The sequence below is a fragment of the Talaromyces rugulosus genome, chromosome IV, assembly GCF_013368755.1.
Source record: "Talaromyces rugulosus chromosome IV, complete sequence".
Classification (NCBI taxonomy): Eukaryota; Fungi; Ascomycota; class Eurotiomycetes; order Eurotiales; family Trichocomaceae; genus Talaromyces; species Talaromyces rugulosus.
Window position 1 is genome coordinate 1,941,862 of NC_049564.1, and position 21,931 is coordinate 1,963,792.

The 21,931-nt window shown below is 44.8% G+C and overlaps 9 protein-coding genes across 9 annotated transcripts; 5 read left to right on the top strand and 4 right to left on the bottom strand.

Moving 5' to 3' along the window:
- Positions 1-1,656: 1,656 nt before the first annotated feature.
- Positions 1,657-2,253, top strand: TRUGW13939_07468 (uncharacterized protein; the record flags this gene model as incomplete). The annotated part of the gene is made up of 1 exon (XM_035490609.1): positions 1,657-2,253. One exon carries the CDS (start codon positions 1,657-1,659, stop codon positions 2,251-2,253), a length of 597 nt encoding a protein of 198 aa, XP_035346502.1.
- Positions 2,254-2,586: 333 nt separating this feature from the next.
- Positions 2,587-4,036, bottom strand: TRUGW13939_07469 (uncharacterized protein; the record flags this gene model as incomplete). The annotated part of the gene is made up of 4 exons (XM_035490610.1): positions 2,587-2,834; positions 2,900-3,190; positions 3,286-3,571; positions 3,650-4,036. 4 exons carry the CDS (start codon positions 4,034-4,036, stop codon positions 2,587-2,589), a joined length of 1,212 nt encoding a protein of 403 aa, XP_035346503.1.
- Positions 4,037-6,917: 2,881 nt separating this feature from the next.
- TRUGW13939_07470 (uncharacterized protein) lies at positions 6,918-8,603 on the top strand (the record flags this gene model as incomplete). Its single annotated transcript, XM_035490611.1, has 4 exons — positions 6,918-7,103; positions 7,167-7,275; positions 7,337-7,884; positions 7,965-8,603. 4 exons carry the CDS (start codon positions 6,918-6,920, stop codon positions 8,601-8,603), a joined length of 1,482 nt encoding a protein of 493 aa, XP_035346504.1.
- Positions 8,604-9,039: 436 nt separating this feature from the next.
- TRUGW13939_07471 (uncharacterized protein) lies at positions 9,040-10,130 on the top strand (the record flags this gene model as incomplete). Its single annotated transcript, XM_035490612.1, has 3 exons — positions 9,040-9,252; positions 9,315-9,471; positions 9,547-10,130. 3 exons carry the CDS (start codon positions 9,040-9,042, stop codon positions 10,128-10,130), a joined length of 954 nt encoding a protein of 317 aa, XP_035346505.1.
- A 927-nt stretch (positions 10,131-11,057) lies between these two features.
- Positions 11,058-11,894, bottom strand: TRUGW13939_07472 (uncharacterized protein; the record flags this gene model as incomplete). The annotated part of the gene is made up of 2 exons (XM_035490613.1): positions 11,058-11,555; positions 11,637-11,894. The coding sequence occupies 2 exons, from the start codon at positions 11,892-11,894 to the stop codon at positions 11,058-11,060; spliced, it is 756 nt and encodes a 251-aa protein (XP_035346506.1).
- A 1,574-nt stretch (positions 11,895-13,468) lies between these two features.
- TRUGW13939_07473 (uncharacterized protein) lies at positions 13,469-14,758 on the bottom strand (the record flags this gene model as incomplete). The annotated part of the gene is made up of 3 exons (XM_035490614.1): positions 13,469-14,361; positions 14,421-14,633; positions 14,713-14,758. The coding sequence occupies 3 exons, from the start codon at positions 14,756-14,758 to the stop codon at positions 13,469-13,471; spliced, it is 1,152 nt and encodes a 383-aa protein (XP_035346507.1).
- Positions 14,759-15,443: 685 nt separating this feature from the next.
- On the top strand, positions 15,444-18,038 carry TRUGW13939_07474 (uncharacterized protein; the record flags this gene model as incomplete). Its single annotated transcript, XM_035490615.1, has 7 exons — positions 15,444-15,521; positions 15,595-15,622; positions 15,681-15,744; positions 15,823-16,099; positions 16,167-16,424; positions 16,475-16,661; positions 16,933-18,038. 7 exons carry the CDS (start codon positions 15,444-15,446, stop codon positions 18,036-18,038), a joined length of 1,998 nt encoding a protein of 665 aa, XP_035346508.1.
- Positions 18,039-19,547: 1,509 nt separating this feature from the next.
- Positions 19,548-20,678, top strand: TRUGW13939_07476 (uncharacterized protein; the record flags this gene model as incomplete). The annotated part of the gene is made up of 3 exons (XM_035490616.1): positions 19,548-19,564; positions 19,617-19,854; positions 19,920-20,678. 3 exons carry the CDS (start codon positions 19,548-19,550, stop codon positions 20,676-20,678), a joined length of 1,014 nt encoding a protein of 337 aa, XP_035346509.1.
- A 190-nt stretch (positions 20,679-20,868) lies between these two features.
- TRUGW13939_07477 (uncharacterized protein) lies at positions 20,869-21,871 on the bottom strand (the record flags this gene model as incomplete). The annotated part of the gene is made up of 2 exons (XM_035490617.1): positions 20,869-21,455; positions 21,520-21,871. The coding sequence occupies 2 exons, from the start codon at positions 21,869-21,871 to the stop codon at positions 20,869-20,871; spliced, it is 939 nt and encodes a 312-aa protein (XP_035346510.1).
- Between the last annotated feature and the right edge of the window lie 60 nt (positions 21,872-21,931).

A 21,931-nucleotide genomic window follows, 5' to 3' on the forward strand; every position in this document is an offset into this window, starting at 1 on the left:
CGCACTAATCATATTTCAAATTCCAGGTACATCAATTGATATGTACCTTTCATGCTGTGCCAACTTGACCTAGATTCCATTCCAATAGCATACCAAAACGACGGGCTGTGCCGGCAATAGCATCACATTAGTCGAACTCTTTTCAAGGAAAAGGAGGTAAAAACCCGATGGCTTTAGATAGTCAGATGTTAATAGTCAACCCAAAGCACCCAAGTAGTTTCAAGGCACAAGAAAACAATTAAAAAAAAATATACCAAAAGAATGAACACCTCGATAGTATGGGGTGCATTAGTATGGAATCGGTCTATATTCCGAACACCGAAAGAAAAGCATTTAAGCAATATGTTTTAGCTTATGATGAGCCATACCCAAAATAGACTCTTATTCTAGGGGCATGGGTTTACATGATATGTCCCCGGAAAACATCCGGATTTGTAATGTTTTTGCACAGGCGAGCTCGCTTGGCCGTTGGTCGTTATCAAGTGAACAAGCTATGGGGTGAACTTTTAGCCCTCGGCTGTACACTGCAATAATCTCACACAGGCCTGGGGGCACCTATGTCTGAACAATGGTACATATGTACGATAGTAGCGCTTGTACAAAAAGGGAAGGTGCCAATGGGATGCTTATTCAGCTCTCTTGTTTTGGGTATCCATAGTCATTCGTAGACAGCTGGAATATGAAGACAATCGTAGGTAGTAGGTATCAATTTAAGTGTTACATAAATATTTTTGGTGTGAGAAGAAACGTTAATCCCGTTTACTTAATGATCGCAGTTATGAAAGATGTTCGCGATGTGGAAATACGCAACGCAGAACCGATCTAGGAAAAATAAAGGCAATAACAGCAATAGACACTCTTCAATTTTTGTCTTTTGACCTTTCTTTTCAGTTAGCCTCTTGATCACGAGTACAAGTGTAGCCTCGATGACCTGCTTGAAGGGTTGAAGAATGATCCATGTGAAGAGGAAATTGACGCTTAGAAATATGTAGCAGATGCGGAGGGCTTCCTCTCTGACCGAGGTAGGCGTAGTTTCACAGACGCCAAGATGCAGCTTTTTGTCAGAAATTAGATAAATCCGGGGATGAATGGAGCCAACCAATACGTACTACCGCTTAGCATGCTCTAAAATACGGGGTCGCTGATCTCATACTAATATCGAGGGGAAAAACTAGCTAGTGACCAACCAGGGTGATGGATGTCACAAGGATCACTAGCCAAATTATTAATTGATCAATCAGAACATCTAGGGACCGGCAGATAGAGACTAGCTTCGCTAATCGATCGCCTTCTTACTCCGTGTAATTTTGCTTCTCCTACGGCCTTCGTTTCTCATTTTCAAGACTCTGAACAACCTGGCTCATGGCTAAAACCACGACATGGTGTGGTAATATTGATACGTGGATTATGAATAGGTCCATCTGAGGGGTAGCAAAAGAAGCGCCGCTGATACCGAGGAAATTACTGTTACCATGTGCCCTGATACTTGCTTTGAAGATTTTCTCTGATGGAATTTGCCCTATATAAAGAGCCATGTCGATCCTAGGTTGTCTGTACCAAAACACAACAACTATAACACGAGCAAGTTTCTACATCGGCTTTTCTTGACCTTTCATTTTTGCAGGTTCTACGCTTACACTGTTATTGATTGTGACAATGAAGTTCCTCAACCAAGTTTCATTCCTAGTCACCCTAGGATTTGTTATCGGGGCTATCGCAACACCGATCGCGTATACTCCGAGCAATGTCAAACGTGATCTTGCCTCGATCGAGAGCGTCCTGACCTCTATCGGCAACCAGGTGACTACTCTCGATGGCTATATCAAGGTCGCATCACCCAACCCGACTCAGATTGTGAACGCCTCAACAGCGCTGGTCTCAACTATCAAATCCGGTGTCTCTACGGTGCAGGCCTCCGCAAACCTGAGTGACATCGATGCTCTTGGTCTTGTTAGCCCAGTCCAAACACTTTCCAAAAACGTCAATACGACCATTGGCGACTTGATTGGTATCAAAAGCACCGTTGACTCGTTGAAGTATGGATGCACAACCTATGAGCAACTCCAGGACCAATTAACGCAAGCGACCGCACTGTCAACTGCTCTTGTATCCAAGGTTCCAGCATCACTTCAATCCGTTGCCCAGGGTCTTGCTAAGGGCATCACTTCGGCGATCCAGAATGGTGTCACTGCATACAATGGAGAATGCACGTCTACCGCCGCGTACCTCGAGTTTGATTCACGGGATGTGTAGGCACGCTGTATCATATAGGTTGTGTCCTTCTCGGGCACTACTCATTCTACTTGAACGGGTCTACATGATACTTAGGTTATTTGACTCTAGTAGGGAAGGCACATGTGCTATTATGGCTTTGACTTTGAGCCCATACGTTGTAACTAGACACGATTAGGGCATGATGTTCTGCTCCAGCTGGATATCGAGAAATGAAATTGCCTGTTATGTTTCAGTTACAAATTCATACTTTAATTGACTAGCAGTAACTGCAAGCCTCTTATTATGTTCTACGGACTGCTAACATGATATCTAACGTAAAATATTCGGTCTTTAATGTAGAAAATTACTTGGTTATTTGCTTCTCCTTGACACCAATGGACTTTCTTCCGTCACAGAAGAAAATTCGTGCGCATCTAGACATGCCTGTCGGGCATTTATGACACACCGGTGCCCACGGGTGAAGACGTCCTGGTCATACTCGGCCAGCGCTTGCGACAATGTAGACCACGGCAAGTCCTTATTGGACGTAATAAGGGGACCAATACGCTTAGCAAGGTCGTTTGCGTCGGTAACTGCATTGTTTCCTCCTTCACCGCGAACTGAAAGGTTTGGTTAGTTAGAAACACCGATGCATAACCATATACACAGTAAAAAAAAGACTAACACATAGTCATAGTATGGGCTGCATCGCCCATCAGTACCACACGGTCGTACTCCCGTCTCGTCGTTGGAAACCAATCAGCGAGATTAATGGCTGTAGCCTCTGCATCGTACGGAACTGTGTCAATAAGGCCCCGTAGGTTCTCCGCCCAGTCCGCAGTGATACGTTTGACAAGAGCTATTCTTTCTGCGTTGCTTTCAGGAATCGCGATATCTTTAGTCTCGGCCCACGAGACAATGACCTGGCAGATGTAGTTCCCAGTGTCATTGCCGGCGTTGTGGGGCGAGTTTAAGACTATACAGTATCAATAATAATCAGAAATACGTTGGTCGTCTTTCTAAATGATGGATGTACCTAGAAAGGAAGACGAAGTGAAAGGGTGAGCTTACAACTAAAGAAAAGATAAATGTTGGATTCAGAGTGAGTGCCCTGAAAGAAGTATGGGTCTATAGCCAAAGCAGCTGCTACTTGAGCAGGAGTATACGACACAGTAATGCCTAGTAGCCGCACCGGAACCGGAATGTTTTCGAACGCTGACGGGTGTAGGTATCTTCGAATACGCGAACCGGCACCCTCACAGGCAACCAGCAGCCAGCCTGTAGCGGTGGTTCCATCTTCAAACCTAGCAGTAACGCTTTCTGTGTCATTACTAACTTTTATACATCGCTTTGACCACTTTTGGCACAAGTGCGTCAGCTTTCCCTCTATTACTTTGCTCAACACTTGGTAGGGGTGATATTATTGGGTCTTTACCTCAACATTAATGTCGGTGGAAAGAAGATCGCGGAGCTTTGAGCGTATTACGCGCAGACGACCTGTTTTGGGGAAGGTAGCAGCATGCAAAGCATCTCCAGTTTTCAAATCGAGGAACTGGTAGCTACCTGCATCTGTTGCGGCCGGATTGACATTGCATTCTCCAAGACGAGCATAGAGTTGTTCCGGGAGAAGCTCTTGCAATGCAGGCAAGCCCCAGTGGAATGTTAATCCCCAGCCACCAGTGCGAGAAACAATTGACACATCGCGATCAAAAATGCGAAAGGGGATTTTCCATTTGTGTAGATACTGGGCTAGCGCAAGACCGCTAATCCCGGCGCCGACAATCAGAATTGGTAAGGTTTGCTGTTCGTTCGGCATCGACATTGTTTTGATAGTAGACAAGATTAAAATTCAATCTACATATATAGATACCTGTCTGCGTTGGAAGAAGGGTATGGAGGGAATATTGTTGTGTGTGGTTAAAAGACAGATCCATGCTGAACAGGTGGAATCTTACCAACACGAGTACCTACCCCACCATACATCCAACCGTTGGCAATTTACAACCTCCACAATGGATTTCAATTGGAAAAGAATACATTTGAATATAGATATTACAGTATATTACTCGGGTTTACCCAAAATCTACCTGTCTTCAAGGTGACTAAGTCTGAGAACGAGTTCTTCCCAGCTCACATCTAGGACAGTGCTCCTTTTTGGTGCTGTTCTTCCCTGGATTGCCGATGTGGCATCGGCTTATTAGTATTTCTCGCGTCATTTATTTTTAGGCGTCCACTCACGGATAAGCGCGCAGAGACCCATCGCGCGCGATTATATACGTAACCTCTATCCCTTTCTGTTTTACTGAATATTCTGTCTCTTCTCTCCCAGTTTTCATTCCCCTCATCACAGTATTTGTTGTCATTCTCGCTGAAGTGAGATCAATCCTGGCGTGTTGAGATCACTCGCGCACATTCACGGGTGTCTCGACATGGCGATCCCGGTCCACGGACAGTTCGCTGGCCAATACTCCTCGATTGGGCATTCTGGGCCATTATCTAATTGGGCTAATCTGTTGGTTTTCTGACTCGTCAACTCTCCAGTCCATGTATTTTCAACGTTCCAGCTCCGGTACCGTCGACATATCGACATCTAGACAGTCCACTTTGCTAGGACTGATCCCCCGCCTTCTCCATGGAATTGTGTCCCACCTGAGATTTACGGGTATTTATAGTGATTCTATAGACCATTGTAGGGCCTATCGCAGTGACTTTCCTGTTGTCAACACCGCGTAGATGTATATAGGTTCGCAGACTGATGAATACAGCGTGGATGAGTAAAATCAGTACGAACGGCTAGCCATAAACCTTTAGATGAAGAAACTTCATACTTAAAATGCAATGCAGTTGATTAAACACATCCAACCAAACAAAATACTCGGCATTCCCACCTAGAGACACTGATTTTTGTCCGTAAATCGGCAACCCCTCTGCCGAAGCTCGCATGTGCATATCTGCGAGCAACGAATTCCATGCATTATCAACTCCAGGACTATGCTTCAAGGTGTATGGTGCTTTGAAATTACTGACGAATGGCTTTGAGATAAATATGTTGAGTTTTTGAAAAGGAGCTAAAATTGGGGAGATGAGTATCACGCTTCTGAAATAGATATGGGCTACATCATACTATTTGAGTATATTGGGATTTCCGGTCGAGTAGATATAGAAGAGATCAGTATGGTATCCAGTATCCCTAGTATTCCACCACCCATGAAAATAAGTAGCGGAGTCCATGTCCGTTTTGTGGTGCCAAAGTCTTGGGCCGGGTCATTCAAACATGGCTCTTCTTCCGTCACGAGAAATGGCTTGGTTTCTAGAGTCGGTGCCATTACTATGTCATTGTTGTTGTAAATTATCATATATGAAACTTTTCCTTGTGATAGATTCTTGATCTTCACAAAGTGAGATGTAGGTGTTGAACAATTAAGAACGGTCAGAGCAAAGGAAAGGATTGAAGACATCACAGTATTCGCTATCACATACCTCTTCAGTTTAGTGTAACTAGCAGAATAGTTATACTATCTTTTTCGGGGTTTTTGAACATCAATTGATGTTTCTCTTCACTGGAGGTATTCTTTGTGCGAGGTTCCACTTTGCGCTCAGTCGGTGGTGTCACTGGCTTTGGTACCAAACATGTCAGTCGTGGGGTCAGTTAATGGCGTGGACAAGTGCATGGCAAACGTACAACCAAACACAAAGAACTTGACAAGATATTCTTACATGCAATATGTTGATAATAATCTGGTTAGGAAACAATGCAGAGATAGTTAAACATTCAAATGTTACGACCTGAGGCTCTGCAAATGGAACACGCATTCTTATTGTATCGAATGAAAACGAACAAGAGTTAAAAATATAAAATGATAATAGTTAGAACTATGTATATTGTTTGTTAAAGACAATTTAATAATGTGCCGCCGCAACCACAAATTATTATGTCTACAAAAAATTGTTTAAAAATATGCGACGTGATAAATCTTCGCTCTGTAGATAATCACATGCATAACGTCTTCCTATTGTTATACCTCTATTGGCTGTGTTCTAGTTACATCGCGCCTTATAAGCATACGATCGCGAATTTTTTTTTTTTTTCTCTACAGCGTATTTCTTCACTGTAGTAATTAGAGAATCAATAGACAAAGTAGTACCAAGTGTTTGAAAAATCGCGCGGAAATCCCTCTTGAAAGGTCACCTATTCTGATCGCTATTATGAAATCAACTTTATAGGTTGAAAGCAATGTCATTATTTGTGTTGTACACATAAAAGGTTTTATTACCATTTCTTGTTAGTTGTATGCTATTTTAACCATAATTGTGAATTCTCTGCTCTGTATAGTTTTGCTGTATCAATGTTTATATAAACATTGAACTTTAGAAGCCCCCGGAACATTTGACATTGATGATAACCTCATGTGGATCATCTAGATGTCCGAGCCCCAAAACATTTGAATGTAACATTGAACCCGACTATGCAAAAAAAACACTAAGAAGCGTGTTACTTGCGCATTAGAGCACTAGTAATCATCCACCCCTAACAAGGTTTGTAAGGCCGCCACTCATGCATAATCCATTTTGCTAGTGCGTGTTGGGGCGCTTCGTACGACCTTCAAGAAAATTTTAGATTTACATCGATTAACTTTATCCATTCCCGGTCTCTGCCTTCGCAAATATATCCTTTGTTTCTTTTCTCGACCATTCCTCCAGCAATGGCTACCGTCGAGTCAGATAAACAGGACGAGGCATGGCGATTTCTCCAGGACCACGCCGGTGTCCCACACGCCGAGATAGACGGTGTCGATCTAAAGAAGCTACGAGCGAAAATTGACTGGCACATTCTACCGTTGATGTTTTGCTGCTATACGCTACAATTCATCGACAAAGTCATGATCAACGTTGGTCCAAGTATTCTTTTCGTGTGCGTTTTCATGCAGTAACTAATAGCTTTGACATTAAAGTATGCCGCCGTGATGGGAATCACCACTGACTTGAAATTGGTTGGCAATGAGTTCTCCAATGTTGGCACTTCGTTCTTTATCGCCTACTTGATCGCTGAAGTTCCTAACAGTGAGCTCCACATTTTTCATTTTCTTCTCCAAAAGAGACCTCATCTAACACTGAAAAAAAGCATTCCTCCTACAAAAGCTTCCTGCTGGGAAATGGCTAGGTACTAATGTCATATTGTGGGGCATCGTAGTCGCTGCCACCGCTGGAGTCAATAACTACACCACGCTCGTCGTTGCGCGTGTATTCCTCGGGCTATTCGAAGCTACAATCGGTCCATCCTTGATGATTATCAGTAGTCACTACTACACAAAATCTGAGCAAGCTCCGCGCTTCTGTCTTTGGTATTTGGGTCTTGGTGTTGGTCAGATTCTCGGCGGAATCATATCATTTGCGTTTCAGCATGTCAGTGCTCATGCGTCACTATCTGGATGGCAACTTATGTTCATTGTTTTGGGCCTGGTTACATCTATAGTCGGCTCCTTTACTTTCTTCTTCGTTCCGGATACTCCAATGGCAGCCCGTTTCTTGACTGAGGTGGAGAAGGTCGCGCTCTTAAAACACATCAGTACGAATAAAACGGGCGTGCGGAACACGAAATTTCAATTCAAACAGATTATCGAGGCTCTTTGGGACCCCCAACTGTGGTTGTTGGCTTTGATGGTTATGCTGGTTCGTTATCCGGTCACTAATTTTCCCTTCTTGGTATAGAGAAGGAACATATGCAAGATAATCAGCTAACCTGGCACCAGCAATCCGTGTCTTCAGGCGTTGTGACCACCTACTCATCAACCCTCATCCGCAACTCGGGCTTCAGCCCCAAGGAATCAGCACTTCTGAACATGCCTAGTGGCATCGTTAGTATATTCTTTACTTTGTTGGTCGGGTTCGGTATCCGCCACTCTAGCAACAGATGGGCTTGGGTGTTCATGTGCAGCATCCCCGGAATTATTGGCGGCGGCCTAATGTCATTTTTACCCAGTTGGAATACGGCCGGGCTATTAATTGGTGTTTATCTCGTAAATGCCATTGTCGCACCCCTGCCAGTGATTTACCAGTGGACAGCCGCCAACTGTGCAGGCTACACAAAGCGCGCATTCGCCAGCGCTCTCGTTGCCGGCTCATTTTCCGTGGGAAATATCATCGGACCGCAGACATTTCAAGCTAAAGATGCTCCAAATTACCGTCCAGCCAAAATTGCCGTTCTGGCGACTCAGGCAGCAGCTGGTATGCTATCTATTGTCCTGTTCGGATATTATTTATGGGAGAACAAGCGGCGTGATGCTCGTGATAACACACGTGTTACAAATGAGGATGAATCTTCTATCAATGCGGTTGATTGGGCTGGATCGACGGACAGGGAAAACACTAGTTTCCGCTATGTTTATTGATAATTTATTACACGCAATATGATACACTACCATATACATCCAGCAGCTGAATACTAATATGAAGGGAGGAGCTCATATTATCTTCCCCAGATACTAGCAGCCTTTCGATCACTTTAGTATAGGCTCTTATCCTGCTTCCCTTCTAATCCCAAGTGATGGTTTCCCCCCAGATAAGCCGTTGTCCGTTATCTTGTACGTGATCATTCACTTGCCACTCTGTGGGCGGAGCTCCGCCGACATCGATACTCAGAAACGCATGGTATGCGATAACGATACTTGGCTGCATAGCTGATTGGAATTGCCAGTGCTAGAAACTCCAATAAAAATTTAATGAGTGTGAAGTTGGCATTGCCATAAATCTTAAGGTATAGTGTAAACAGTTGTTGTGTACCAACTAAGATACTGCTACTTGTTGGAAGATTAACAACACAACACAATGGCTGCAACTCAAGTCGGCTGGATAGGACTAGGCTCTATGGGAATAGGCATGTCCAAAAACCTACAAAAGCATCTCTCGAAAGCAGGGTCACCAAGCTTGATATACACGAATCGAACACTGTCCCGCGGTGAGTTGCTGCAGGAATTGGGTGCTATTCCTGTCGAGACTGTCAAAGGCGTCGCGAGCAAATGCGATATCATCTTCTCATGTGTAAGTGAAAGACAGCATGCTTTAGATTATATGAAATGGGATTCTCATATGCTGCATATTAGGTCAGTAACGATGCAGTATTGCAAGGCATTACCGACGAGATTATTGCATCCGGGGACATCCAGGGCAAGGTGTACGTTGATTGCTCTACAGTTCACCCGGACACGTCTAAAACCGTCTCGAACAAGATATCCGCTGCGGGAGCAGAATTTGTTGCAGGTAAAGTTTTTAACAACCATCATTTTAAACCTCCCTCAAAAGTGATTTGTACAGTTTACTAAGGATGAAATTTAGCCCCTGTTTTCGGCGCAGCCCCCATGGCCGAAGCTGGAAAGCTCATCTTCGTGACTGCAGGTCCTCCTACTGCAATAACCAGGATTACGCCTTATCTAAGCGGCGTTATGGGTAAATCTATCATTGAGATGGGGCCCGATGTGGCAAAGTCGAGTCTCACGAAGATCGCGGGCAACATATGTGTTGTTTCATTTATGGAAGTCATTTCCGAGGCCCATGTCTTTGCGGAAAAGACAGGTCTCGGTTCGCCAACTCTTGAAAAACTTTTGAGTGACATGTTCGGACCAGTGATAGAGAGCTACTCCAAAAGAATATCCACCGGTATTTACGCCCCAGCTCCCGACGGCAAGGCCGGGTTTGATGTCTCCCTTGCCATTAAAGATGCCAGGCACGCATTGAACTGTGCTAGTGGGGTTGGTGTTAAGTTGGACGTGAGTGGGATTGCCTTGGACCACATGGTAAAGGCACAGCAGCTGCAACCAGGGAGACCGCTTGACAGTAGCTCAATGTACGGTGCCATCAGGTACGAATCTGCGTTGGATTTCTTCACAGACCTATGCAAGAAGCGAGACGGTAGTATTTGATACATCCGATAAAAGAATTCCGACCTGATACTCAGCGTTTAATACTTAGGCAATATTTTATGGAATATATAGTATGAAGCTTTTATGGACCTCGTCCGAACAAAGTTACTACGTCCATGTCCCTTTCTACTTGGGTAAACATCGCTCTAGTTTAATTAACCACCTACGAAAAACCTACAATTAACAGTGTCAGTGATATCATTACGTACACACTAGCAGTAATTGGTTTGAAGTGTTGTAGTTGCGTGCACTACTCCTTTGAACCTAGGTATGCAAGCATTCTATGTTTGTAGGTACGGTTGGAATTAAACGATTTTCAACGCGTACAATATTCAGTACGTTGAGCAATATATTGGATTTATTATTTATATGTATTAGTAATTGACGAGAAGAATTATAATTTCCGTTTCAAAAACACTTATCATTGCTAACGAGATTATATATTTGATCTTCTAATCGAATAACCTTTACAGGAAACATGAATTCTGGACATCGATTAGACTTTGTTGTCCGCTGTAATAAGAGATCCAGCACGCTTCCCATGTATGTTCTCAGAACCAGCAGCACTTGAATTGTCAACAGCATCAATCCCCTCCAGATTTGTTTTGGCGACGCGGTTATCCATGTAGATCATAACGGTTGTCCAGACTGCTATGCCTGCGCCAACTGCTATCATACAAATTGATCCTTTCTGCTTGCTTGTTAACAGACTGATTTACGAAATTCGCTCCATGGATAGGGAGTACTCACGGTGAAGTTAGGTGCATCATCGGCACGATAGAAGATGAGTGGCCACCAAGCCTGAAAACAATTCCCTGCAGAGTTCATACATGCAATGATACAAGCCCGAAGAGTCGGAGATGATGACCGCATGGAATCATTGGCCCATGCGAAGAAAGTTGCCTGGATACAGTATATGGTACTAGCCTAGTAGTATGCGCCAAACTTGGCAGCAACGGTAGAGGATGGGGTAATAAGGATCACCGCGTTGCCAATTGCAGTGACGGCAACGTAGTAGCCAGACGCCCAGCGTCCTCCCCATATATCGGTACCCAGTGCCCATACGAGTGTGCTAACAATTCCCACGGCTTGCACACCGGTGGGATAGTTGTTGAGCTGACTGACAGAATAGTTCTTGTCGGGAAGGGCTTGCATGAAAAGATTCATGAGGGATTGACTGGACTGGGATTCTGAGCAATTGCCGAGAATCCAAAGCATACAAAAGCCGTAAAAGTACCACGAAGAGAGTACTTGTTTGACGAAAGCTATGGAAAGAATCGACTCGCTTTCAACCATGATTGGCATGCGCTCTCGCGCGAGCTGTTTTTCCTCCTCTGTCAGGTAGAAGGCCGAAGTTGTGTGAGGGGTATCAGGGAAAAAGAAATAGCCAAACATGGCAACAGGTAGACCGATAATGCCACAGATCTATCGTGAGTAACAATGTAAGTGGAATGCATGCATAAAGGTGGCCCTTTTCAGAGGCTCATTGCAGTATATTGTCCTTACAATGTACAGCCATCTCCATCCTTCAAGTCCTCGAAGCCCATCCATGGATGAGTATATTCCCGTTTGAAGGAATCCACCAAACATGCCACCAGCAAGGCCGCTCGCCGTGAATAGACCCGTCCTTCTTCCGAGTTCTTGCTTTGTGTACCATGATCCCAGGATATACTGTGTTCCTGCGAAGACGCAAGATTCAAAATAGCCCTGGATGAAACGAATTGCCATCAGATCTTGGGGTTTTCTGGCTGTGGCATTCACCATGGTTAGAAATGACCAGGTGGTAATCATGAATGGAAAAAAGTTCCGAGGCTTGAAGTAAGTGAGCATAAGGTTGTTGGGTATGATTCCACTAATCCAAACGTTTCAATAAGTCTTAGGTCAATGTAGAGTCGAATCTGTTGATATAAGGGCATGGTACCAAAGGCAACAGGGAAGCCTCACATCAGGTATCCAACAGCGTATAGAGTCGTGACCTCGGTGAGCTGGGCGCCCTCGAAGTGTAGGTCCTCCTTCATACCAGACACATATGCCTGAGTTACGCTGGAACGATCAAAATAGTTTCTTCAAGAGGCGTTGAAAGTTAACCTTGTGTTCCCAGTCTGAATTTCTATTGATAGGATAGAAATTTGTAACTCACACGAAGTAGGTCAAACAGCAAAATGAGAGAATGACCAGGTCTAACTTGAAGACAAGTTTCTTCTCTAATGGAGATGAACTCCTGCGGAAATAATCCTGAGCCTGTGTGACGGCTTTCATCTTTTCTGTGTAAAGAAAAAGCGTCGAGCGGAGCAAATGTATAACTTTGACTTGGGCTGAAATTTTTTCTTCTCCCTCTTGCCACTCATGCCATTTTCTGCTGTAAATATATAGTAACTCGATGTTAATACCATAAGATGGTTTATCTCTGGGAGGACGAGAAGAGCTGTTGACGTATCTCCTAGCTACGTTTTGGCCTAGGACGTTCCAGTCCTCCCAAACGAAGCTTCACGCTAAAACGAATCCACTGATAGCAAACGTGGAGGTGACTGACCTCCCCGGCGTACAGCCGGCACTAAGGCTGGAACTTCGCAGGGATCTTTCAACTGTACACAAAATAGTAACCAAGATAAACAGCTCATGAAGTCTATCGAACTTTGGGTTTATCCTGCCACTGTAATTACCCATTCAGCCAACAAATAAGGGTATCGTAAACAGGCGGTGCTCCTCCGGGGCCCATTTTTCTTCCAATCTCAATATTCCATAGACTATGTACCCCGATAGCGGGCGTTATCAGTAACCAGTAACTACCCCCCAAACATTGTAATCGGTGATAAGCAGGACTCCCTACTCTTGGCCATCGACACTATCCCAGACTACAGGAGTTGTAGCAAAAAATTAAGAAAAAATAAGGGAATGAGTGATGAATAATAGACGACTATGACATGTCATTGCGAGCAAATTAAACGGCGATAATAATATTTACGTTAGATTATTCACAGGTGCGTGGAGCGCAAAAAACCATCGCAGTCTATTTTTGGAATGATTCCCGGAATCTCATACTGAAGAAACGTATCAGATGTTTTTTCTTGGTCTAAGGTGCAAGTGCAGGTAACCTCCCTCGGATAACTTCCGGTCCGAGAGAGTCTTGAGATTTCCTACTTTACACAGCCTAGAATGCCTTGAAAAAGTGCCTGGGGCACATAACATTTTAAGGGATGTGAATAAACAATGAACGCGTTAAAATGCAATTTGATAAATCTAGATGCTACTTAATAAGCATGGTCCAAGCATTCTGGTGACCATGCCCTCTAGTTCGTACAAATAAATTCATCATGCCGTCTGCAACTAGGAAACTCTCAGGCTTTAAGAGTCGGGACATAAACCTCCCGGGGTACGTCATCAAACTTTCCAAGACTGTTGTGTCCCTCGGGATCGGGATACTCGCCAGCAAAGAAGTCGGCATGTTTAACGGGGTCCATGGGACGGTCAATGTCGTATTCATATCTCTTCCATCCGTGTTTGCGTGCGTCCAAATAGTCAGTCATACAAAAGATCCTGTCGTCTACGGGCTTGTCCCGACCGAGGCGAGCCAGGAGAGGGGAGTTCTCAATAGGTACTAACGGTCGTCCATCGGCTGGACGGGCGAAATAGATGACTCCAATGCGTCGGAGATGACGCTGATCTTCTGCTGGATCCACAACTCGGTGGATGGTGGCCTTGAAGAGACCACCTGTCATACGCTCAAGAGCCTCACCGAAATTGACGACCAGTCCTTTAGGCTGGTGTTCAACCCATCGGAATTGGCCATTAGTGTGGTCCAAAACCTGCAAGGCAGCGATCGGCTGCGAGAAAAGGAATGTCCAAGAGCCCCAGTCAGTGTGACCAGACAAGAAGATGCTGCGATACTTCTCACGCTCCTCGGCGGGGCGCGGCTCGCACATCATGTAACGAATGTACTCTGTGGACGAGCCACCTTCGGCATGGGTAGCATGCACGACCTCCTCGGGAACTTCCAAGATCATAGCCATCAACGTAAGCATCTTCTTCAAGATGTTTGAACGAATAAACTGCATGACTTCTTGCGTCTCTTGCAGGTATGGCCGCATAATCTCCGGATGAGGGCGGTTCTTAGGGTCGTGAACAAGAACATTATAATGGTCCAACTGCTTGGGAAAGCCGCCTTTGTGTCCTAGTGGGCCAGCTGGTTTGTAACCGACATAGAGACCGCGCGCATCTTCCTCGGGTGTCACTGTTTGTTTTGGTTAGCAGCTGAAGAAGCAAGATTCAAGCAGTCATGTGCAATTATACCTTCATAGGGAGCCTTTTCACTCGGGGGCAGTGTCATCATGGCGTTTGAGATTTGCATCTGCCGAGAATACATCTCATCCGTGATGCCATGGTTTGTGAGAGTGAGGAAGCCGTATCCAGTAGCAGCCTCATAGAGGTCTTTAGCCAGCCCCTGACGACCGACCGGATCGTCAAATTTGGAAAGATCAAGGTTTACAAGCTTGACATAGTCCACTAAATGGTGTATCAACATTAGCTTGTAGTTCCATAAGAGCTACCAGGTGCATAGGACTTAGGTTCAATCCTCACGTACAAGGCAATTTGGACGGCTGGGCCGGTGTATAGGGAGGCAAAGACATGGTTCAACTAGGTGCCAATAGCACCGAAGATAATCTTTAAGAATCGGAATCTTATTGTCTCCGAAAAACACAATTAGTATTGGTCTGTGACTTTTTCTGTGAAACCTGGAGTCATGCGTTGTTCTTATCTATCACCTGAAGTAATTGCATCCAAGATATATCTCTCCAGTCCGGAAAAGCCTGCTGCGACCAGGGACTCCGCAAGGAGTCTCATACCGCATCATACATAATGTTTGAGCTGCAGAATCAGGTGTAATTTGATTATTGTGGTCTTCCTGCTCCTGCTCCTCCTGATGTTGGTTGATGAAGGAGGAGCAAGAAGGACAGACATTCTGGAGGACTCTCGGAGGCGCACCGCCCGGGTGGGTCCATTGTATACTTCATGAAGTGTGCTAATTGGTGTATAATAGTATAGACCCATAGAGGGTCTTTCTTATCAATATACGGTCTTCCATTGGCTGGTTTTAGAGGCCTGATTGCTCTATTATTTCCCATTGGCCAGCCCGTCTTAACCATCCCCACCACCCTCACACAGCAATATCCCAGCAAAGATTAACTACCCAGTTCCTATGAGGTTATTATGACTGTCATTGAGGAATGCAGCAGCTGATGACTGTGAAGCCACATCTGTACCTTTGTTCACCAAGTTGTTTTTGATCATCTGTCCTTGAGACGTGAGTTGGAGATGGAGCCCTCTCCCTCCACTGGCGATCAGGTGAAACCGTTTGCTTGCCCTGCGTGCCCCTCTCACTTTACCAGGCAGGTATGTAACGATATTCCATTTACTTGGCCTAGTAATATTAGTTACATCCTTACGTTGCGTTGAAAAACTGTAGGAAAATTTGAATCGTCATATTGCGTCAGGTACTTTTCCTTGTCCGCCGGAATGTTACCAGTAGTTTATACTGAAGTTGCCATCTAGTCCATCGCAAGTCCAATTTGAGACCCTTCGCCTGCCCACAATGTGCAGTTAGTTTCTCTAGAAGGTTAGTCATGGTAGTTAGGATTGATCCACTTCCTACTTCGATATACTCTTGGTGTTTTGCTGCTGACCAGACCCGCAGCGATTTGAGGAAACGACATGTCAGAAAGTTTCACCCCCAGCAGACCAATGATTCTGAGTCGTCAAAGTCTACGGTTGACAGAAACAGGGTGGATGGGACATCACAATTGTCGTCGGCAGTTCCACAACTGAATAGCCCGGTCCAACTGGCTTCTTCTCTGTTTATATCAAGGGCTCAAAATCCAACAGAAAACGAGAATCATAGCAGCACGTTTAACAACAGTAACAGTAATATTAATAACAACACAAATGGCACCAAGAAAAATAAAGATAACAATGTAAGGCGGCTCATATAGATTCACACCATCATGATTTCTGCGATGAACCCGACTGATCTTGTGCCAGCCAGAGTCGACCACGAACCTATTCACGGCGCACAATATTTCATGGCTTTTCAAGGTGCCACAATTTATAACAGCATATTTTGAAAAGTTCCATCCGCTGTTCCCAATAATTCATCAGCCGACCTTTGATATTGCATGTGCTACGGAGCCTTTATTGCAAGCAATTGCCTGCAATGGAGCTATCTATCAATCGGCCGGGGAGAGCCACAACATTAGTCTAGGACTCTTTGAGGCTGGCCTCAAATTCCTGGATAACTATGTGTGGACTTCACTTAGGAGAACTTAAGTCGACGCTAATGTCTTGTATAGGTTCAAGAAGCCCCTTGCTCGGCATTTCGAAAACTTTGGGTTTTGCAGGCTTACATACTCTTTGAGCATTATGCGATATACTCTTGCCAGGATGGCCTTTTCACAAAGGCTCTTAATATCCATCGAAGAATCGTTGATGCTGCAAGACAGTATCAGCTTCTTCAAGACGGCGTCACGTTGAATGGTGGTGAGGCAAGCCCTTCACAGTCAGCAGGCCCCGAAACTACTCTCGACGATATGTGGCAGAAGTTCACTGAAAACGAATCACGAAAACGGTAAGTAGCAAGATGTCGAACGGAAACCCTATTTCTAAACTGATCTGACTGATTGATACTGTAGTATCATGTATTGCTTGTATTACCTCGACTCTCAGATAGCTATCTGTTGCAATGTTCGACCGCTACTCACGTCAATAGAACTAAAATATGAGTTGCCATGCCGCGACGACCTTTGGTCAGCATCGACTGCAGGAGAATGGGAGTTGATTCTACAGACACAGGAGGTGTCATTCAATGAAGAAGACGACAATAACGCTAATGTGGAGCCGCGGCCAGCACATGGAGACCTCTACGAAAATATTATGCAACTGATGAACCCGAATCCCCGAAGACGGCCGCTCGGTTTCCTCTGGTGGTCACCTTTCTCTTGCCTGATGCTGATTATCCAGATTCAAATGATGGTCAGAGACTTGACCACCTCTAGCATATTTCTATTCAACAATATTTCCTCTGATGAAAACAGGCACAACCTTACCATATTATCAGAAGACAACAGGGCTCCAATAATGAGAGCCTTGGAAGCGCTCGCCGACCTTATGCCAAACATAACTACACCCGGCTGGTCTTATATTTTTAATAATAACATTTCTGTACCCGCAGTTGACCCTACAGTGTGGCATCCTGTCTGGATAGCCTGGCACTACACAGCGATGTGTCTCACGCACCAAGACTCTCTTCTTACCAGTGGCATTGTGGAATACGGTCTTCCGGCAGCTATTTCGACTACATGGGAGCTCGGTAAACCTCGGGCAAAACAGCATCGCGATATATATGAAGACCGAGACGTAATCCGAGTTGTAAACCACTTTGAGATGATTCTGTTGTTATTGACACGACCTTCCGCTGGTGGATACTTTGGCCATTCGCCAACATCTGCGACCTCACGGCAGTTTAACGGAGACCAGTTCACGACGATCCTGTGTTTCAAAGCATGTATCATGGGCTGGCGTGTTTTGCGCCTCATGGCTTTAACGCTTGAACGGAGTGCTGCGTACGAAGCACTGCGGCTGAACAAACCAAGCATCTGTTCATGGTCAGCACGTGTCGTACTAAGTAGAATTTTGGGTCCTATAAATCCTGATAGCCAGAACTTGTTCATCTCCTCTCAGCAGAATAGCGAACTACCTCAGATTGAAGCGGCCAGCTGCGAGGACCAGTATCTGGAATGGATGGAGCAAACATTCGCCTTGAGAAGTCTAAGGCCAATGAGCAGATGGATACTGGCGGTCATTAGCGAGACACGACTGGAAGAGTCACGAAACCAAACCATGACTTCTTTCCCCTAGATCTAATTAAACGCAATCATATGAATGCTTTACTGGGTTAACATATTTGATCTGTATATGCATAAATGATGTCTCAATTAACAGAATCAATTCTCAGATGGTCATCTCTTATGCTTCAATATCGACACCTGGGAAGGGATTGATTGGCGCGCTCTTAGGGAGTGAAACTTTCTTTATATTCAGACTTCGAGACTAAGAAACAATGTAACTACAGGCCGTCATAATCAGGGTACGTGCCGCCAGGTTCATCCCGAATGACATTCGGCCCCAATATACTGTCAAAGATACCATCTTTGTCGTTTCTAATTCTCATGAAGTAGTCGTGAACAATAGGGTGCTTCTTTGCCCAGCTTTTCGTAAAGACCTAAATCTGACCTTAGCCCCAGAATCATACTTTGGAAGAACATAGAACTTTGGAGAGAGGGAATAAGGAACGAAAAAAATAAACATACATATTGATATCCTCTCGCCAACCCTGACACAACGAACAAGTCTGCCAAAGTCAAGGTATCGCCAACAAGATACTGTTTGCCTGTGATCTCCTTCTCGATGGCGTTGACTGTAAGCTCACAGCCCTCCTCCAATTTCGCAATCTGGTCAGGAGTGGCTGTTGATCGGCCAATGACGGGGTTGATCCAGGCCATAATCGGCGGCAAGAGCTCGTAATTTGTGAATGATGCCCATCGCAAGACAGTGGTTTCTTCATTGAGGTTAGAACCACATAGCTTTGTGTTCGGATCTTGCTTCGCCACTGTTGTTACTTCATATATTAACGTCTCTGCGCAAGAAAAAGAAGCAGAAAAATAAAGAACATCGCGATAATTTAAGGGTTGACGCACAGAACCAGGCTACAGCATTACTTTCGTAGACAGCGAAACCATCGGAGGTTTCCAATGCCGGAACCTTGCCAGTGTGGAATTTTGATAGATACTCCTCGCCAACGCCACCCTTTTCAGGGTACACCTTGATAGGAAAAGCATTGCATATCTCGACGTCAAGTTTGTTGTATTTGGCGACGAACAGTACCATCGACGAGCGAGGCGCCTTGGGGTATGTGTATAATTTTCCAAAAGACATTTCGTATGTATGATTAGATGATTGATCCCTGGTGCTAATCTCTATTGATTCTCGGAATGTGTCTTAGACAATGATTTATATTCCTGTTTGTACATGGGTTTACTTGTTCCTAAATACGCTCGATAGGCACTATGAGTAGTTTTTAAAGTGTTCGATGGCGCTCAACTGCATGGTGGTAAGAAGCCATACATGGCGCACCGGTATCGCAGCGGGTCTACCGTCTACCGACTGACGGAGCTCCTCCTGCACGTCAACTTTAACCGAAGTTCGGTATCTCGGCTTTACTGCCGACACCTCGAATTGCGTGGAATTGCTTTCGAAATTCTGCTTGCATACCAGGACATTTTAGTATTTTGATATTTTAATAATTGGAGTTGAGCCGTTCAATAGTTCACCCTGATCTTCATTCACAATTGTACTGTGAAATTCAGAATGGCTGATTCGTTCCGGTGAGTTCGACGTCTCGAAGAAATCAAAAACAAATTACTGAAACTCTCATAGTTATGTCCTAGTAACCGGTGCTACTGGCCTGATTGGGGCCCATGCTGTTGACAACTTACTATCCAAGGGCATCAAAGTCCGCGCAGTGGCTCGATCGAAGGAGAAAGCAAACGCTTTTCTTTTGGAACGACCGGCGCATGCCGCAGACTTGGATTTTTTCTATATCAATGATCTGACCGATGTGCACGCATTCGATGATGCAGTAAAAGACATTGATGGTGTTATACACATTGCTAGTGTCAGTATATATTCGTCCAGTACTCACTACACGAAGAGATTGGTGGCTGACACTCGACTCCAAAGCCGCTGAGATACGATTTCGATGACAATGAGAGAAACTTAATCGTACCGGCCATTCAAGGGGTCAAATCTATTATGAAAGCAAGCTTAACCTCTGGAATCCGAAGAATTGTCTTGACCTCGTCCTTTGGCTCGGTTCTTGACATAAGCAGACCCGAAGATATACCTTGGAAGTACACTTCAGTGGACTGGAACCCAATCACTTATGCCGAAGCCGCGTCACCTAATGCAACAGCACAAGATGCATACAGGGGTTCTAAAACGATTGCTGAGCAGGAGGCATGGAAATTTACGAAAGAATGGAACCCGCAATTCGATCTTGTAACGCTGTGTCCATCAATGGTGTTTGGGCCGCTAGCTACCTCCCCAACATCGCTACGTGATCTTAATGAGTCCAACATTATGCTCTGGAAAGTCGCATCTCGAGGGCCAAGTCAGCCGCTGCCACCTTGTCGGTTCAATTTTTGGATCGATGTTCGAGATCTGGCAGAAATCCATGTTCAAGCCCTGTTAGTTCAAGCTGCTGGTGGGAAGCGATTTATTCCAGTGTCCCCTGAACCATTCACGTATGAAAAGGCATCAGAAACTATTTCTGTATCATTTGAATCTTTGAAATCGAAAGTGTCAACTGGTGTACAGGAAGTGAAAACACACGTCTCCGTCGACATGGACCCCGTGCAAGAGCATTTTCCCAACGTGAAATACACACCATTCACGAAAACTGTAACTGATTTGATAAGTCAAGTAGAGAGATTTGCTTGAAGAACAACGGTCTACTGTTATAAGAAAATGATTTATATTTTTTTTTAAAAGAGTGAAAAAAAAGAAAAGAAAAAAAAAACTCTCATAAAGAAACAAAGCCCCTAAGACAAACTTGAAAGTGCCATAATAGAGACACAGAGCATGTAGCTTCCTTTTCTAAATTTAACATATATAATACTCTCTTGGACATCTACAGAGACTTTTCGTATTCCACAATACGCTTTAAAGCATCCCCCGCCTCTCCATCAAATGCACTGGCTCCTACAGACCCGAGCGGCCGCCTACTCCTACCACCACCATATTCATAGTATTTGTGGAGAGCCCCTTTCAAGCCAGCAACTCCTAATTTCACCAATATCCAGTCAGCCTCACCGAGATAAGTTTGCAGCTCCTGTGCCTCTGCGAGTCTACCCTCGTCGTAGAGTTGTAACAGCTTGACATGAATCTTAGGGACCAGGTTAGCCGCGGCTGCGATGACACCGTTTGATCCTGCTACCAATCCATGCAGAAAGAAATCGGATTTTCCTGCAAACACCGCAAAGGGTTCAGTGATTCTTTTATCATGGGCTACGCGGTGTAGTTTTCCAAGATTGCCACATGTCAGCTTACATCCAACAACCTTTCCCACGTTTGCAGTTGCAAGTTCAGAAATCATATCTGAATCGATATCAATTCCAGATGTAACCCCGGGAAAATTGTAGATGAGAACAGGTATGGGCGATTTGCTTGCAACATCATTGAAGAACTGGGTGATAGTATCTTTCTTCATTGCACCAACTGTACCCACCGAGTCAATATTCAAATATATACAAGCCAAAATGATATAGAGAAATGAACGTACCCCAATAACTAGGACTTAGAACCAGAGCATAGTGCGCGCCAGCTTCTAGGGCCTCACTGCAAAGCTGAAGCGTTTCTCGCGTACTCTGGGCACCGCAGCCAGCAATGATAACAGCCCCGGGTTTTCCATGCTGCTTCAGAGCCTCCAAAGCGGTCGATATTACTAGTTGTCGCTCTGAGTGAAGCAAGTGAGGTGCCTCTCCATTGGAACCTTGGATTACCAGCCCAGCCACACCGGACTTTGCGAGACGGGTGACATGGGTCGTGAGTGCGTCGAGATCTAAAGTCTCGTCCTCGTGGAAAAAAGCAACAACGGGAGCATATACGCCCCGAGGAGGGGTTGTGGGTGCCATGGCCAGGAGATAGTAGTGATATTTTGAATAATGCTTGTTGATAATGAGTAAGAAGAAGAT